Source organism: Mauremys mutica, chromosome 11 (assembly GCF_020497125.1).
Source record: "Mauremys mutica isolate MM-2020 ecotype Southern chromosome 11, ASM2049712v1, whole genome shotgun sequence".
Taxonomy (NCBI): domain Eukaryota; kingdom Metazoa; phylum Chordata; order Testudines; family Geoemydidae; genus Mauremys; species Mauremys mutica.
Genome location: NC_059082.1, coordinates 29819519 through 29838902, shown reverse-complemented (window position 1 = coordinate 29838902; position 19384 = coordinate 29819519). Strand labels below are relative to the sequence as shown.

Genomic DNA, 19384 nt, shown 5'->3' with positions numbered 1-19384 from the left:
GCTTGCGGATGGGGTGGCACTCAGAGTTGCTTGGCCATGCCTCCATGTAGGAGCTGGACGGGGGACATGCCTCTGCTTCTGGGAGCTGCCTGAGGTAAGCGCTGCCTGGAGCCTGCACTCCCTCCCGCACCTCAACCCCAGCCCTGATCCCCCTCCTGCCATCCTAACCCCTAAGCCCCAGCCCAGAGCACCCTCCTACACCGCAAACCCCTCAGCCCCAGCCCAGAGTCTGCACCCCAAGCCAGAGCCCTCACCCCCTGCACCCCAACCCCCGGCCCCATCCCAGAGCCCCCTTCTGCACTCTCAACCCCTCATTCCTGGCCCCACCCCAGAACCTGCATCCCCACCCCAGAGCCCATACCCACTCCCACACGCTACCCCCCTGCCTCAGCCCAGAGCCCCCTCCTCACCCCAAACTCCTCATCCCTGGCCCCACTCCAGAGCCTGCACCCCCCAGCGGGAGCCCTCACCCCCTCTTGCATCCCAACCCACTGCCTCAGCCTAGAGCCCCCTCCCACACCCTGAACTTCTCATTTGTGACCCCAACCCAGAGCCTGCACCCCCAGCTGGAACTCTCACCCCCTTCTGCACCCCAATCCCCTGAGCCAGCCCGATGAAAATGAGTGACTGAGTGAGGGTGGGGAGAGCGAGCAACAAGGGAGGGGAGATGGAGTAAGTGGGGGCAGGGCCTTGGAGGAGGAGTGGGGCAAGAGTGTTCGGTTTTGTGCGAGTAGAAAGTTGGCAACCCTACAAAGGGTAGGAGGGAAATGCAAACTAATAAGTAACTTGCCCAAAGTCACACAGCAGGTCATTGGCACAACCAGAATAAAATCCAGGTCTCCTAGTTTCTAGTCCAGTACCCTATCCATTACACCACAATGCCTCTCAATGGATTTAGTTTATGGATATGGATTTGAGACCCTAATTTTAAGCACTTATTTTTGAAAAGCAGGACTTTGATCAATTACTCATGTGCAGCCAGGCCACAATGGTTCTCAACCTATTTATCATTATGGCCAGCATATACAGCTCTCTGTGTGTTGGGTGGGCTGCATCCACACTATATATAATACCTGTACAACACTTAACATCACTGAAAGTCATTTAAAAACTAGCCCAATCTATTGACTGAAATAAAGGTTTTTCTCTGTTAACACATTGGACTATACAGATGTAGCTCAGTGGCTGTGCATGTTTATGAGAATGAGTGAGTGAATGTAGGTGAAAGTTGTGTGAAACAGACAGGAAGTAAGTGTGTGTGTGTGTGTGTGTGTGTGTGTGTGTGTGTGTGTGTGTGTGAGAGAGAGAGAGAGAGACAGACAGACAGACAGACAGAGAGCCAGTGTGAGAGAATTGTGGGAGGCAGACAGTATCAGTGCCCATGATATATAATACTTGGGGGTTGGGGGGTGGTTGAATTAACCGGTTTCTGTACAATAGTTGGGATTGTCCTGGGCTGTTGATCACTGCAAGATAATTGTGAATCCCTGAGCTCAGTGCTTAAAGTGGACTGGAAAAAGCATGTGTGTATGTTAGCAGGGTGTCTATGATAATCCCAGCTGAATTAAATGTTCATGCACTTGGAGGGCAGCGCTTAAAGGGCACCCCTCAGTGACCCGACACCATTTTAAATTCTTTTTTGCCAGCATAGTGACCCCTTCTGATTCTGCCCACTTTAAGCCTTGCCTGAGCTGGGCCCACAAAACAGCTGCAGTGTCAGCAGTGTGTCTTCGTCTGAGCTGCTGCTCTGTAATGCAGGGGGCAGCGTGCATGGCGTGTGGCACACAGCAGCTCTGTGCCCTCGGTGCCCCTCACCTCGTCTGAGGAAGGGGCAGAGCCCTGCTGGAGGCTGCCCAGTTGCTGTCTCTGTGCATGGGTGAATGGACACTGACCTCTGTCTGGTGGTAGTGACTATGGAGGTGATGCAGCTGGGCTGGAGGGGGCTGCTCCGGGCCCCGCTCAGTGCAGGGGGTACCAGAAGCATGCACTCAGCCCTACGTGGGGCTCAACACTGAGGCACTTTCCAGGCCAGAGAGGGGCACTGCTGAGGATGGCAGAGATTGCATGGGTGTGTGTGAGGGCTCCACCCCACCCTGCCTGCTGTGGCTGCCCAGTTGGGCACATGTCCCTCCATGCCGCCCCCAGACAGTCAGGGGCTGGGGTGAGCTCACCCACTGAGCCAAGGGGGACACTAGCTGGGAAGCCACCCATAGGACAAATTTCCACCAGCTCCCCCCTTAGAGACGGGACTTACAGAGCAGTCTCCTGCTCTAGCTGTGAGCTCCAGGTCTGGACATGGCCAGCATGGGATGGGCAGGCGGGCCCTGTCTGCTGCACACAGCCCAGAGCGTGCTGCAGCTTGCAGCATGCTCATCCCTCCAGAGGTGACACGAGGCTGTAGCTAGTGGGTGGGCACATGTCTCCTCCCCATTTCTCTGGATGCCTCTGGCTGAGATGCCCAGAAGTGAGGAGGCAGTCCTCTCAGTCATCCCCCTCTCTTCCTCTTGCCCCATCTCTCTATCCCTCTCCTCTCCCCAACCCACCCCCTTGCCCTGCCCTCCCACGGGCACTCACCGCTGTACAGAAACTGGACCCAGGACACACAGAAGAGGATGATGACAGACACTAGAACCAAGACACGACATCCTGGAGCGGCCAGCCTCAGTCGAGCAAAGGGGCCAAGTGAGCCGATGCAGCATAGGAAGGACAGAGCCTCCCTCCCCCGAGCAGGCTGAGCAGAGCAAGCCCTGCTTGGCGCTCGCAGAAATCAGGAGAGGGATGTCGGGGGGGAGGCAATGCCCCACAGACTATGCCCATGGCTTGTGCGGTTGATGACCCTGTGCATCCCCCTGCCTGTGGCAACCAAACTTTTGGCATTGGGTCAGTAGATCTGATGGACACTGTCAGGTTGCCTTTTCGACCAGGCTTTCCGGTCGAAAACCGGACATTCGGCAACTCTACATGTCTGTGCAGCACGGGGAGGGAGGAAGCAGCTAGCTGAGCTTCTCCACTGCCAGAAGGGGCTGCTTTGCCTTCCCTGCTGGCAGGGAGCGCTCCAGCAGGGCTCCGTGACACATCTCCTCCTCAGCCGGCCCTGCTCCTGCTGGGACCAGGAATGAGATGCAGCAAACTCTGAATTTTTTTTAGCACACAGCTGGGCCGCAGCTGTGTGCTAATTGGGCCGCAAGCGGCCTGCGGGTTGAGAACCACTGAGCCAGTGTAATTGTGGCAGCAGCTGTGATGGGGATATATGAGACGTTAGTTATGCTGAATAAGATGTAATATTTATTTTTATTAAGTCTTAGAAAAAAATCACAAATAAGCATTTCTTCCCAGGACATATTGCAGGAGTCAAATAATACTTTAGGTACAAGATTCTGTATACCAGGGAAAGACTCAATCCCTCAATTGAGGGCAGGGTTTGAAATTGATCTTATAACCAACCTTAACTGGTAACATTAAGCCACCTTAATGAACAGATGACTATCTTTCCATAACAATAATGGAAAACTGCTAATCAATCATAACAACACACATCTGCTTCAGTCATAATGAAACATTGCTTTCCTGTGGTGCTTTAGAGATATAATAATCATTATTGTGGAGTAGGACTCAGAGATATTTAAAGAGTTACATAATTACAAGACTATCACGTTGAAGACACTTTCACCCAATACAACATACCAAAGAACTACAAAAAATACTACACTATAGCCTTCTGATGCACAAAGTAACAATGTCATCTTTGCTTAGACACCTCCTTTTTCCTATATCATAATGCAAAATTTTGACATTTAAAAACTCTATTGGCTTAGTATTTACAATTTATGGTTATAGTGTAGAAACCCAGCACTATAAATACTAGCCCATACAGTAGTTAACCTTTCCTTTATCATACACGCTTAAGAAATTGACTAGCATTAGGCCTCAATGCACAAAGTCACAAGTTCATCGCTGGTCCATAAATGTTTAATTAGATACCTTTCTGAAAACTGTAACCTCTACAAAAGGTTAGTAACTGCCATGACAGCTTTAGTGGATTTATACTACTAGAGAGGGTTTGTGCAATACATACAATTAAAGTGGAAGATTTTCTTAATCTTAGTAATGTAGCACTAAAAATACACGATAGGCCCACAGCAGGTGCTTAAACGGCATAATAGCAGCACTTCCTAAATGAAGAGGTGACACTAAAATAGAATAGTCTTTTTACAGTGGCAAAATTATTCTTTTTATATAGTGAAATATAAATTGAGTTTATTTTGGGCTTTAAAAGTAAAAGACTAGAAAAAGAAAATACTAATTTCTTTCTGACTGTTTTTGTTCTTCCTAAAAGAGAACATTTATTTTTCTTGTGTTTCTAAGAGTAAAGAGTGATCATTCATCCAACAGATGCCAAAGCACTTTACAAAAGTCTCTAAATAATTATGCAACCTATATATGCTGTATAGAGGAATTACTTTGCCCACTGCGTCAGCACTGCCACCTATGCGGCAAAATACAGTAATGTTTAGCAACCTCCAGCAACGCTACATAGCAGTCCAGTGAGAAAGAACACTTCATTCAATAAAAGGAGACTGGAAATTTAGGTAAGTATAATGTAGTTACTGAAATTAGAATTGGCCAGGACGGTGAGGTTAAAAGCCTAGGCATTGAACTGACTAACAGCATTAAGGGCATACTGTACAGTTTCTAACAGGGGTGGCTCTAGGTATTTTGCCATCCCAAGCATGGCAGGCAGGCTGCCTTCGGCGGCTTGCCTGCGGGAGGTCCCTGGTCCGCGGATTCGGCGGCACGCCTGCGGGAGGTCCGCTGAAGCCGCGGGACCAGCGGACCCTCCACAAGCATGCCGCCGAAGGCAACTTGTCTGCTGCCCTCGCGGCGACCGGCAGAGCGCCCCCCGTGGCTTGCCGCCCCAGGCATGCGCTTGGCGTGCTGGTGCCTGGAGCCGCCCCTGGTTTCTAATAATCAAGAGGATAGATTTGATGTGGACAAAAGGAACATGACTTTCATCCCACCACACTATCAACAAACTGCATTTCTATGTGGACTGATTTCTTGATGTTAGATCTCTTCAGAAGAGGCCACTAGTTATCCCACTTTTTACAACCAATACTTACAGCTTTCTATGCACATGCCTAGAAATCTTGCACCATAGAAAACTTTACACATCCAATTAATAAAATTTTCCATGGACACTAATAGGAAACTCATGCCATTGAAAATACAAATTAGTAGAAAGGTCTCAGAATATAAAACTTTCTTTGTCCGGCACTTTAAATTGTCTATTACAACCCAATGTAAGTTCTAGTTTCTCCTTAGGGAGGAAAATTCTGCTTTCTTTTACAATGGTGTAAATCCAAAGAAGACCACTGAAGGAACTAATCTGGATTTTTCACCACTGTAATTGAGATCAGAAAGTGGCCCTATATATTTCTTTCTTTCTCTCTCTCTCTCTCTCTCTCTTACACACACACACACACACACACACACACACACACACACACACACACACACACACACACACACACACACACACACACACACACACACACACTTTACTGTTAGGCTCACATTAAATAATAGAACCCTCATATAAAAAAGACAATGGTTCCTGAAGAGTACTGTTTTCCTTACAGATCTCCTATTTAATGTGCTCTATGCTATTGACGGCAGCAGCACATTCAAGATCACAGCCTATGGTGGTATGACTGTACTACATAAAAGTTGAATGCAAGTGCATGACAAAAATTCGTTAAGCAATTTGCTATATTCAATTAGGTAATGCAAAGAGTCTGTTCAGTTAACCTCACAAGACACACAATGAATTATAATGGCTGATGACAACAGTAATTAAATGCTACAGTTTGTGTCTCATCATTAACTTATTTCCCTTACACAATAAAGGGATTGTTTCAGATACTATATAAGTAACATGATGAACTGTTAATAACAGTGATAGTGATAAAGGGTGAATACACAATGATGGATAACACTGGTTTTATGAGTGATAGTATATCAATGTTCTAGGAGTTGAAGAAAGTCTGGAGTGGATGCAATTAATGCTTTAGCATGGTTACAATCAATTTCCAATATTATTTTGCCTAATTCTGGAAGCTAAATTTTAGAAGTTAATGGCATGAATTAATGCAATAGTCATTCATTAATAAAGATGTGAATTTAAAGCTGCCTTAAGAGTCAAATAAAATATCTTTGGTACTGATGGCCTGATCATTAATGGACATTTCTTCAAATTACAGAATTTTCATATAATTTGACTTAATTAGCATCTCTGTGCAAGAGGTGCTTTTACATAGAAAAGCATTAGCTACTGTGATGACCCCTAGCCCAGGATACAGTCTTAAATTGGCCACAGAGGTGAAAGTGGTGGCCAAATGTAATTTTAACCTATAACCATGTTATGTAAAATTGCTGTTGAAAGGACACACAGAGTAGAGACTAAGGAATACTTTAAAATTAGTTTGTCTTGAACCCAAAGAACTGCTGAGTAGGGTTTTTTTTTTGTTTGTTTTGTTTTTGTTTTTTACAATTTCTAGTGAGGTGACAACTGTTTTAACAACAGACCCAAATGTTTTCAAGACAAAAGTAAGTGGCTATAACATGGGGGGAGGGATAGCTTAGTGGTTTGAGCATTGGCCTGCTAAACCCAGGATTGTGAGCTCAATCCTTGAGGGAGCCATTTAGAGAATTGGGGCAAAAATGTGTCTGGAGATTGAACCTGCTTTGAGCAGGGGGTTGGACTAGATGATCTCCTGAGGTCCTTTCCAACCCTGATATTTTATGGACCACTGGAAACCTATCTTCACTGGTCAAATTTGCCAGGGGAAAGTTGCCAGATGCAATGAATGTTTCTTTAATGGGATAAGTATGGCAGGGAGCATGGAGCATCATCACCTGCACATCATCCAGAGTCAGCACCATCATACCAAAATCACCACACAAGTATTCAGGGATTTACTATCACAGCAGTGGAGATTCCCCCGCCCTCCCCCACCCCCCGATCTATTTCTCCTGTTCTAATCAGACCAGACAAGAGGAGGGAACCATCTCCATGGCTGTGTCCTTGAGTCACAAACCTAAAGTTTCTTCCACTACCTCTTTGTCAATATCTATCCTTTCTTCATTCTGCCAATATCTTTCCTATCTTTGTCTTTTTGCTTTGAAGCTAATGAGTCCAGTTTCATAACTGTGACCAGATTGGCATGCTGAAAATTATTCCTAGCAGCCTGAACATGATTTGAAAGATACTCCTGGGGGGAATTCTGTGCCGCTGTGTATGTGCAGAATTCATGCCCCCCTGCAGAAAATACATTTTGCTGGAGAGGCCCTACAGTTGTGCCTTTCACCCACCAGGGGCTGCTGTGGTGCCAGAACAGAGGGTAGATGTTCCAGGATGGGAGCAGCCAGCTGCGGATAGGGAAGAGAAGAGGAGGTGTTCCTCACAGCGCCCTGCTTGTGGGGCCAGGTGAGGAAGCATGGGATATGTGGGGGATAGACAGCGTGGGGCACATGAGGCTGCTGGGGTGTGTGTGTCACAGACTGGAGTTCAGAATGGCTAGTTGGGGGCACAAGTGGGAGAGGGGTGGCTGATGAGGGTGCAGAGGGTATGGGGACAGGGGCCTGACTGAATAAGAGAGGCTAGCGGTCAGCCAGGGTCTGCATGAGGGAGGTTCCCCAACTCCCTAACAATCCCCCCTTCCCCCCAAAAAACCCTATTCCATACTTCTTCCACCCACACCCAACAACCCACCAGGTTCACTCCTGGACGTCTTCCCAGCAATTACTTCCCTCTCCCTCAACTCCTCCATTACCTCTGACTCCCACAAGTCTTTGCACTGCTTCTGAAGGGTGTGGGAAATATGTCTCTGTATTGTAGTTTAAATGAATGATTGCTCAAAGTTTTGTATTGATATGCCTAGTAAGGAATCTATTTCCTGAATTGTTTTTGTTGTCTCTATTGTTACAAACGTACTTGCTGACAGGTATTTTGAAATAAATTACCAAAATAATTGAAACTGGATTATATTGTGTTATTTTGACAAATAAAATATGCAAAATTTTAAAATATTGTGCACAGAATTTTTAATGTTTTGGTGCAGAATTCCCCCAGGAATAGAAAGGGGAAGGAGGAGGGGGATGTGCCAATATCCAAACTGACTACACTGAAACAGGAGCAACCTAGAAAAATATTCTTCCAAGCCCAGAGAGTAAAACTGGAGTTCCAGAGCGGCTAATTTCATCTTGTGCCATATGCTGTGCCTGTTCCTGAACTGCAAGCATCAGAAACAAAAGCTGCATTTTCTTATCTTTTGCTATTCTTGTCTCTCTCCTTCTGTGAACATTTTTCTTGTTAAACAGAATTGGATTTTAACAGCACAATCCAAGAACCGCCACCTAAAACTGGCTCACTATATTTTCCCCCAAAAAGGACCAGGTGAGTCACACTCCCCAAGGCCTTTTCCCTTTAAAAGACTCTATATAAATATACTAGAGAATAGAAAATAGGGGTAATTATTAAACAAAAAGTTAGAGAGACAAGGTGGGTAAGGTAATATCTTTATTGGACCAACTACTATTGGTGACAAGTATCAGAGGGGTAGCCGTGTTAGTCTGGATCTGTAAAAGTGGCAGAGTTCTGTGGCACCTTATAGACTAACAAACGTATTGGAGCATGAGCTTTCGTGGGTGAATACCCACTTCGTCGGATGAATTATTGTTATGCCAGTACAAAAGTAAAGGAAAGGGGAATATAAAATTACAACATACTAAAAATACTAGCCAATCTTCCAACAGATCTGTGAGTGAGAAATTAATACCATTAGCAGAGTTGCATGTGACACTCTCATCAAAGGTCTGTTTGTTCTATCACTGGTTCTTAAAAGTACTGTTATTCCTTTATTAGTTACACAAGCACCAATTATTTTTACAAAATCATATCTAATAAGTGATAAGAGACTGATGGGTGCATGTTCTGAGTGGAACACCTGCCAAGCAAGGAGGCTGAGAGAGATTTGGGAGGTTTTAAAAAACTCCTATGATGTTAACTTATTAACATGGAGTGTGACAATCATGACAACAGCAAATAATGTATACAATTCAATCTTGAATATCTAAACCTCATATATCTTGAGTTCCCTAGTATACAATAGGGTCATGTCCTCTGATGTCTATTTATTACACTGAAAATTCTCTAGATTACCAAATGTCCATCATGAGATTTGATTAATCAAGGTTGTTCTTTAATATTATCCCATCAGAGAGATACGTTAGTGAGTCTTTGAAAACACTCATACAAGAATATATGGCAACATTTTAAGGGGTAATTTTTCAGAAGCGTGTTAGAATTTAGCCAAGTAATAAGTGAATAAATACCCTGTAAACTGTATCCTGAAATGCCTTAAATAAACTCTTGATTAAATATAAAATTTACATTTAAATAAGCATAAAACCATAACCTATTACATCTAATTGGCTGAGCTTGTGAGGCCTTACACACAACTCAATGGTATAAATCTGTTTGTCTCTATTCATGTAATGCAATAATGACGGAATGTCACATCTGATCAATTTCAAAATTTAAGGGAATGTTCTAGAAATGAATACACTATTGATTTTGGGGAAAAATCAGAGCATTGCAAGCAGGGAAACGAGGGACAAATGAAGTCACTGTCATCTGTTTATAGCACCCATTTTCGGCTATCAGAACAACAATAATCCTGCTCATCCTCCTAATAGAGTTTAACATGTTGACCCACAAATGCCTTCTCTTTCCAACACACAGAGTAGAAATAATTGCACTCCTTCTGAGAGCCATGGGGTGGATGCTCATCCAGAAGGGGACAAAAGCAGGCTTCCTTTCTCCCTCCTAATGTCCTGCCTCCTCAAAGCATGTTCCATGGTGGGAAAGAGAGGAAACCAGATGTTCATTCTTCCCATCCAATCCAGGGGGAAGAAAGGAGGAATTGAGGGAAAGGGGACATACATAGAACCCTTGGCATGGGGGAGGAGAATGCAATCAGGAGAACAGAGCCCCTGGACTGGTGGGGAGGATATGGAGAGCAGGAAGGGGGAGAAACAGAATCCTGGCCTGATAGGGAGCACGGGTGGCCCTGCTGTGAAGATGTGACTCCAAGATGGCACACTCGGATAATGGGGAGTTGTCACCCTGCCTTGTTTAGCTGGTGATGGAAGGTCCAATTGTTTAGCCTTGTGCAATACCAAGACTTTGAATGGGAAACCACCAAAGGCAACTGCAAACAATCAAAACCACACGAAGGTTTAAAAAAAAAAAGGAAACAAAAGGCTGTTTTCAGTATAAGACAGAGGAGAGGGATGCATTCTGGATCCATTCACTGGGAAAAACTTTTGTAGAGCAAGGATGTTTTCATGAATGTTTGGACCCTGGTTCTTGGGAAACAAGCCAACTCTGCAATAGGCTGAACTTTGTGAGGAAAACCTACTCCATTAGACAGGTACAGTAACTATTAAAACTGTTGACCCAAGTTCTCGTTTTGTGACCAGGTTCACATTACAGCCATTTGTTCCCACCATTCTCTCTTGTTTCTAATTAAATCTTTAGTTTTTCTTAAATAAATTTATTTTAAAGTGCTCACAAGTGCTGTGTGGTTTAAGGTAAAGCTAGTAAACTGGGGTACACTGCCCCTTCGGGAGCAGAGGATCTGGGATTTCTATGAGTAGCCAGTTTCTGGGGCTGGATATCACAGGGGAATGATTCAAAGGGACTCGGGGATTGGGGTGCCCCTATTGTTAACCTGAAGTTAGGGCTGGCACAGTCCAGAGGAAACTGCTCGAGCGGCTGAAAGGCTGGTGGTGTTAGGGAGCTGATAATCTGCCGGGCAAAAGCAAGACTCCTTCACTCTGAAAGCAGGGGGTAACAAGGCAACTCACTGTCCCAGGTCCCCTGAGAACTGTCACAGGGGGAGAAGGAAATGGGGAAGCAGATAGCCTCTGACTTAAGGGAAGAATGGGGGGCCCTTGTATGAGGGTAAGAGGGTAAGGGGAGGACACAAAGAATCCCTATTGGGGGAAAATTGGGGAATCCCAGGTTGGGAGGAATGGGCATGAACAGAGAGCCACTCCCATGGGGGGGGGAAGGTGGGAAAGTGGGGGATGGGGACAGACCGGAGCCCCTGGCAATGGGGGTAGAATGGGGAACGTGAGGCTAGGAGGCATACAGAACCCCTAGTGGCAGGAGATTGAGGACCCTGGTGTGGGGGGGGAAGGGCAAGATGGTACACAAAGCCACTGTCCTGTGGGCAGACTGGGGGAATGGCAGCAGAGAGGAAACTCGGGGAATGGGGACACACACACAAACTCTGCCACGGTGGGGGAGAATGGGGACTCTGGATTGGGAGACTCTCAGAATATCTGGCAGGAGGAGTTGCTGAAACAGACGGGAATGGGAGCTAACAGAGATGATGAAGGAATGCAAGAAGCCACTGGTGTGGTATGTGCAACAAACCTGGCCTACCAAAACTGTGAAGTGTGAGACCCCCCCCACCCCCACCCATGTGTATATTTGAGATATAAATCATTACAGAACATATGCTGTACATACACTACCAAGAGTGCTGTGCAGGATGTTAACTACATGTGTCTACGGACTTCAACGGGAGCTGTGGAGGTTAATCCTTGTAAACTGCTTTGAAAATGTAAGGGGTAGATATTGTTCTAGTGCATTTATTTTAATTAAGCTGTCAGATAATAAATCAAGCAACACAATATATTATAATTAGGCAAACTTATTTTTAGGTTTTATTAGGTTTAAAAAATCAAATGAAATCACAGAAATATACTGGATTTCTTGGGTTAAAAATACCGGGCCTGTCTTTGCTTGCCTTATGATCATGAGTCAGACAGCAGATTTTACTAAACAGCCAATTTTATTTAGAAGTAGATCTGATTGGGAATTTTCTGATGAAAACTTTAATCTGAAAATGCTGTTTCGTTTAAACAAGAACTGTTCATGGGCACCTGTTTGCAGAAATATATCAGATTTGATGAAACTTTCATCTAGAAAGATTTCTCAGGTCCAGGATGGAATTTCTGGTTAAAATGAGAGAGACACCCACCCCAGAATAGCCAATCACCATGGATGTGGGATCCAGGTTCAAGTCTCTAATTAACGGCAGGAACTTGAGCATCTGCCACACCCCACGAGTGCCCTAACCACCAAACTAGCGGCTCTCTCAGACTCTTCTAGCAGAGTGGTCCACCTTAGTAAGCATTCACTGAGCCGGAGAGAATGACACCGTATCCTGGTGGTTAGAGCTATATAGCTAGAGCAGAGACTTGAACTTTGGTCTCCCTAGTCCCACGTAAGTGCCTTAACCACTGGGCAATTGGCTATTCTAGAGCGTGTCTCTCATTTTTCAGGGAAATTTCACCCCAAAATAGAATGAGACACTTTTTGGAATCTCAAAATTTTTGGTGGGATGGGAAAACCATTTCCCACATAGCTCTATTTAGGAGTCAGTATTTTCCATGGGGCTAAAAAATTAAATGCATTCCTACATCAAACAAGTTCACATGCATCATCAGTTGAATCTCCCATGCATGTTTCATCATGCTGCCTCTTTTGAAAGCTATGCTAATTTTTTGAACAATTTACTTACAGATCAGGATCTCAAGCAGCTCCTTTGTTTTTGTGGTGGTGGTGAAGCTACTACTCAGTACACAGTTGGAAGCCTTTTTGTTTGGAATCCAACACATAGCATTGAAAACTGAGTCAGTGATATAGCATCAAACAAACAGACAAGGTCATGTTGAAGGTGGCCATGTGCAGAATTTTAGAAGTATAAAACAAGGGGGGTTAATCCTAATCAAAGGCCAAGGTTCTGGTACATTTATTCCTTGATTATTATTATTTACTATTTGAATTTTGTAGCATCAAGCGGTCCCAGTCAGGAACTGGGCCTCACTCTATTAGCCTCTGTACCACAAGTAATGGAAGGATGATCTCTGCCCTAAAGATTTATACGCAGCTTCCTGCAGGGCAAGGTAGTACTTTAGATGACAAATATCAGAGGGGTAGCCGTGTTAGTCTGGTTCTGTAGAAGCAGCAAAGAATCCTGTGGCACCTTATAGACTAACAGACGTTTTGCAGCATGAGCTTTCGTGGGTGAATACCCACTTCTTCGGATGCAAGTCGATCCGATGCAAGTCGGATGCACTTGCATCCGAAGAAGTGGGTATTCACCCACGAAAGCTCATGCTGCAAAACGTCTGTTAGTCTATAAGGTGCCACAGGATTCTTAGATGACAAAGAGTATCAAAATCTGTCCCTAAGAAATTTGAATTTGGAGAGAGGATTATTTTAAAAGGGTTGGGGGATAATGCTAAAAACAGAGCTCTAAATGTAATTTAAAATATACAGTTTAAACATTGCTTACAAGTAAGTAACAGCACTGTACAAACAGGTGGTGTTTGAACACCACCCACAATCAATTATAAGACTATCATAAGCAAATGTAAAATTAAATGAGGACTATGAAAAAAGTGACATTTAAAAAGAGCATACATAAAAAGCAAGGAGAGCCTAGCTTGTGTTCAGCAATACTGGATTAGAAAAAAAATATCAAGAAGGTGGTACTGTTAGACTCCAAGCGATGAATAATATAGGGAAGTGTAATCACCATGCATTTCGTCAAGGTCTTTGACTTCACATGCTTATTCTTGCAATACATATGGGAACAAATAAAAAGCTTAAACTTTATGCTCAAAGTAGTTAATTAAGTTTAGAATTATTTGTGATCAGTTTCCTTGTCTAGACAGTAAAAAAAAAAAAGTCTCTGTGAGAACAACTGGAAACACATTTATTTATGCTCATATTGATGAATTCATGTGGAGCTGCCAGTTCAGTTTTATACCTTTAGGTACAGATGGCAGAACTGTTTACTGTGATTCAAAAATCTATGGGTTTTAGACTTGTGATTCCAAGGAGGGAGCTGTTAGCAGAAAAGTAGAATTAATAGATTTTCCTTAAGGCTTGAAAGTACAGGTTTGTTTTTTTAACAACTAAGGATCTTCAAATTCACAGGCAAATTTACCCTAAAGGTTGGTACAAATGTGTAGCATTTCTGGACAACTCATCCAAGATCAGTGCATCAAATGTACATAATGTAAATGTCTATATGCAATAAAATACAGTGAGTTTCAACATGTGAATCTGGATAACAATTGGATGCACAAGCCATAAAGAAAGAAGATGATTCATGAAGCATAGCTGCAGATTTGTTAAGCTCTGTGTTGCTAAGCAATAGAACACCTATAGCATATGGGAATTACATCATTCACAGGGAAATTTGGATACTACAACAGAATTATATAATGTGATTAAAAAAGCCACCATCATTATCAACAGCTGTTATCCAAAGCCCACTATGGAGTCCTGATAACAAATAAGAAGTTCTTTCCATCTGGCTAACTTTTGGGGCAAGGAACACACTAATGTAGAATAGAAAATCATAGATAGAAGAGACATATTGGACCATATAGTTTACTATGTATAGTTTACAACAGTGCAGGATTGCTCCCTGCAGCCTGATTATGGATGGTAATGAAGTAGTAGTATATTCTATTGGCATAGGAGGAGGATCTAACTATTCTACGGAGTAATAACAGAGCACTGAGTGAAATATGTTATAATATTTAAATAATTTTAATCTACAACTGCAAGCATTCCCCCATGTTACTATCTTAACACTGCCAAGGTGAAACCCTCCTGTCACAAGATGGCAACAGGGATATGTTGTGCTTTAGTGAGGAGGAAGAAGAAGCAGAAACAGGGAAATGAACTTGTAAGCAAGGAAGTGAATCAGACTGGGGAGCCTACGGAGGAAAGAGGAGAAACAAACTTGGTTAAAAGTTTGTGTGTGAACAGGACCATTGGGGTTAGGACAATGAAAAGCAAAGAAAACCTCTGGGCCAGATGTTCAGCTAATGTAAGAAAGTGTGACTTCAGTGTAGCTAGGCTGATTTACATTAGCTGGGGATCTGGTCCCAGAAAGCTGAAGGAAAGGAAGAGAGGGAAAAATATCGGGGATAAATATGAAAAAATATGGATACCTTGAGGAGAGGAAAGATAGACTCTTCAGGACCTCTTGTCTCTGAAAGCAAGAAAAATAGAAGAAGGATGTCTAAGGCTATGAGAAGAAAGAAATATGGGATAGCTAAAAAACATGTAGAATTGGAAGATAAATATAAGGGAAGAGACAAAACAGAAACAAGGTGCAGAACAGAAGGTGAAAAAAGAGACTCAAAATGGAGAATCAGAGAGAACAAAGAACAAGAGAAAATGAAAGTGAGAAAAGGGGGAGAAATATAAATACATTTTCAAGGCTAACTCATTTTATTTCCTATTTAAGTTCCTATCTTTTTTGTACATGCTTTTCAGAAAAGGAGATCAGAAAGAAAAAGTATTGATTGTGGTTCAGAGAGTAGGGAAATGAATAATCTTCAGGCTAATCATGGCCATCGGGAAAAGAAGAGCAACCAAGCACTTTAATATTCCAGTGGGAACATTGTCATCTGTATGTTTTTGTTCCAGAGAAATGTGCTGCTAAATGACATAAAACAATCATGAGTTAAATTTCTCTGAATATTCATGACTACACTCCTGGGTGCATGACATTATTGTTACGCTAGACAGACTGATCTTATCAGGTCTGAGCATCAGTTATTCTCCCTTTCATTACTGAAAGGTGAGAAAACTCCTTTGTGATCAGGACCTTCAGTTATCAGGCATCTTGCAGCTGAGATCATTTACAGAAAAGGAAAAAAAACAGACCTATGGTTCTGTACAAAATACACTATATGATAAAAATCTTCTTTTGATTAATATTTTACACACACTGTCTCATGAACTGAAATGAGAGAACTCTTTCTCAATGCTGTTTATGACACGAAAGAAGGATTATGGAACAAGCACTGCATGTCTATTTATAAACACACACATATGCACAACTTATGTTATGCACCAATGAGAAACTGCATTTATATGCATGTTTGGAGCCATGACTGCATTGCACCTACTAATAAATATATCCCACCACCACCGCCCCACTCTCCCCCACCAATTACTTAAGGCTCCATACACACAAAAACTTTTGACCAAGTTTGTAACCAGTTGCTGGCACATTTGACTGTAAAGATGTTTTGTATCCATATGTGACATGATTAAAATGCAGTAAAATGGCAGCTAATGGTATTTTGCACCAGCCAGAGGCCTACACTCTCACATGGTTGTCTTTCTGTAATCAGTTCAAACTCATTGTTATTTTTTCCAGCTTAAACGGGACTACGCCTGTGTAACTAGTTGTGCCAGTCCTTCCTCCTAACTCTGTGCAGCATACCAAAGTGCATGACTGAATATACAGCAGTTGCTGCTTTGTGTATATGCCCTCTACTACAGCTGAGACACTAATGGATAGCTGCCTAGATTCGCCAGAACTTACTTATACAGACAGTGTGATAGCTGAAAACTGAACTTGTTACTTGTCAAGTTAATGGTCACATCTTAGCAGTTTCAAAATCTTCCAGACAAAACTTTTATATCACATCAACCATCATTGACTTTACACCTCCCCATGTATATATTATAAATACATACATGTAAATATATCTGCATATAACGTACAGACATATTGACAGAGAGAATATAACTATCATTAAAATGCACTCACCATTTGCAAAACGTCAGAAGAAACCATCTGCATGCAGCACATTGCAGTTGCCAAAGCACAGACAATTGTGGAGATGATATTGAGAGCACACACGCTGAACAACAGATCCTGTGAAAAGACACACAGCAGAATGTCACTTCTTATCTTGGTGATACAGATGACAGGATTGCAAATATTTTTAGCAGATATGATAATAAATGCTGTCAATTGTTATCTATTTGATATAATCTTAATTAGCTTTGTACAATTCACTCAGCATGTAACCCATTCTCTTATCCCAAACACACACTTTAAAAACAAAAAATAAAACTATATCCAGAGAGATATCTGAGGACTAAAAATGTTTTTTTTAAATGTTTCTGGATCTACACTCCACTGATGTTACACAAACTACTACAGCTTTTCTTGGGTACAAAATCCAACACATAACTGTTGCTAGAAAGAGAATATGAGTCTGACTTCTAATTTTTAGAAATACGCTGGCCAGTTTAATTGCTTTCAGTATTTTAAACATACAAGTTAGAACTTTATTTGCTTTTAAAAATGTCAGCAGAAAAACTGGTGAGGAATAAAGAGTTGTACACACTTATTCCAGATAGTTTGCACCTCTGGAATAGCATGAGGGAAACCCAGAAAGATGGCAAAAGATGAAATTAGTCCATCTAGGTCTGCTACCTTGTGTTGAGTTAGTAGCTGTATTTAAAAGGAAAAAAAACAGAATTAAATAATATATTGCCCAGATTTAAATACTTGAAATTAAAATAGCACCATTTTGCCCAACACATTTACAATTTTTAAAATGTATCCATTTCTTAGAGCAACTTCTTTTGCATTTAGTGCATCTAACACTGTAGAAAGATAACTGTGATTTACAATATCAACACAAAATTAATAAGCTAATATACTTTCTCCATATTTATTAATTGTGCAGTTGCTGCCCAGCTGATATACATATTGGGTTATATTGTTGCAAGCACAGTGATGCTTGTAAGGAACTGAATGGCCAGGAGGTGAAAGTGGTTCACAGCGGATATTTGGAAAAAACCCTGTTAAACAGGGCACAATAGAACTTAATGGGTAAAGAACATTCTGGAAAATCTAAGTCTTTATCTTTAAAACTATGACATTTCTGTCCCTTCCAATAGCTAAATAACTTACATGCTGTAAACCAATGTACCCGGTACTGTGATCTTGTTGCTGAAGCAAGTCAGAAACAAAAGTACCAATAGATGCAAATTTATCCTTGCCATCTTAATTACATACTCCCCAAGTGACCAGCATTTGAAAATGGAAACCTGCCAACCCCGGGGGGGAGCACACTAAATCCAGCAAATAGGTCAGCAAGTTCCAGTCACTTAACAGATACACTGAGCCAGATCTGTTCTTGCTGCTCTGCTCAGCTGTTTGATGGCTTCTCAGCCAGCTGGCTGGCACAGGGGAATAATGGATCAATTGGGTCCACAGCAGAAAGGCAGGAGGAGAGCCAGTCTCCCTCCCCCTCCCCATAATATGGAAGTGAAGGAGAACTAGTTCAAGCAAAAGGATGCACTGACAAACATCAAGAGTGTCAGGATACTTTAATGGGGTAAACTGGGGAGGCTCTGCAGATATTGAGCTGGTGAGCACGTGGCACAAAAACAGAAAGAGAAGGAGAAGAAAAGATTGTAAAAGTCCTGGGCTTCATAGGTGAGCCCAGGTGATGAGCAGGAGAGAGACAGACATATGATTTACAGGGAGAGGAATGTCAATGACCAGGAACAAGAAACTTGATGCCATCAGAGGAGCATATGCAAGTGAAAATCTCGTACACAACAAAATTCTAGAACAGGTTCACCAAAGTAGTCTACATTACAATAATAATAAATATGTCATTTGTATCCCCAGGCAGAAATATAAACTGTACAGTTCATGGATTCAGAAATCCACACATCACTCACTAAAAAGGATTCTGAAGGAAAACTCAGAATGTGAGGAAGAACGCACAGCAGACTCCAAAGAATACACAAGATATTCATGGAACACTATATTTGACATCATCATCTCTAAAAACTTACTATTACTGACTTCCAGTTTAATAATTTCTCTCTCTTTCATTACCCACACAGCAATCTGCTTTCTAACAAAGAAGAGACCCGCCATCAGCCAATGGAATGACTTCAGATTTACACAGGTGAAGATGAGAGCAAAATTTGACCATCTGTGTGCAACAGACTTTCATAATGTACCTGCAGTCATTTGCAGGTGCAACCGATGTCTTGTGGACATCCTCACAACTGAGTGACACCATAAATCAAAGTACTCAGTAAATGCCATCATTTGCACATATAAAAGATTGCCAGTACAAAACTGCCCATACTGGAGCAAAAAGTAGCTCCAGGCTTTGAAAATATGGGCTTGTAAGTCTGGACATGCAATAATAAAAACAGGCAAAAATAATTGTGAAAACTGATGTGATAGAATCAAGATAGTCTCCATAGTTACTATGTTCCATAGTCCAGGTGGAACCCAAAAATCTTGTTAATTCATATGTGCAGATTAATACCTCCTATGCTCAAGTCACAAATTCAGTAATGAGTAAAGCTAATATTAATCAGAGGTGTTCTAGGACAATTCTGTTTCATGGAAACTTTTGAGATTTCAAAATTTGTTTTCATTCTTCA

General features: G+C 42.4%; 1 protein-coding gene across 4 annotated transcripts in view; it reads right to left on the bottom strand.

Moving 5' to 3' along the window:
• FAM189A1 (family with sequence similarity 189 member A1) overlaps positions 1-19384 on the bottom strand; it is a 414937-nt gene that overhangs the window by 48219 nt on the left and 347334 nt on the right. For 3 of the 4 annotated variants that reach the window (XM_044980045.1, XM_044980043.1, XM_044980046.1), the window contains one exon: positions 16725-16832. The exons of the other annotated variant lie outside the window; for it this stretch is intronic. In XM_044980045.1, the coding sequence (XP_044835980.1) occupies positions 16725-16832 (108 nt within the window). The remainder of the gene's footprint in view (positions 1-16724; positions 16833-19384) is intronic. 4 annotated transcript variants of the gene reach the window in all.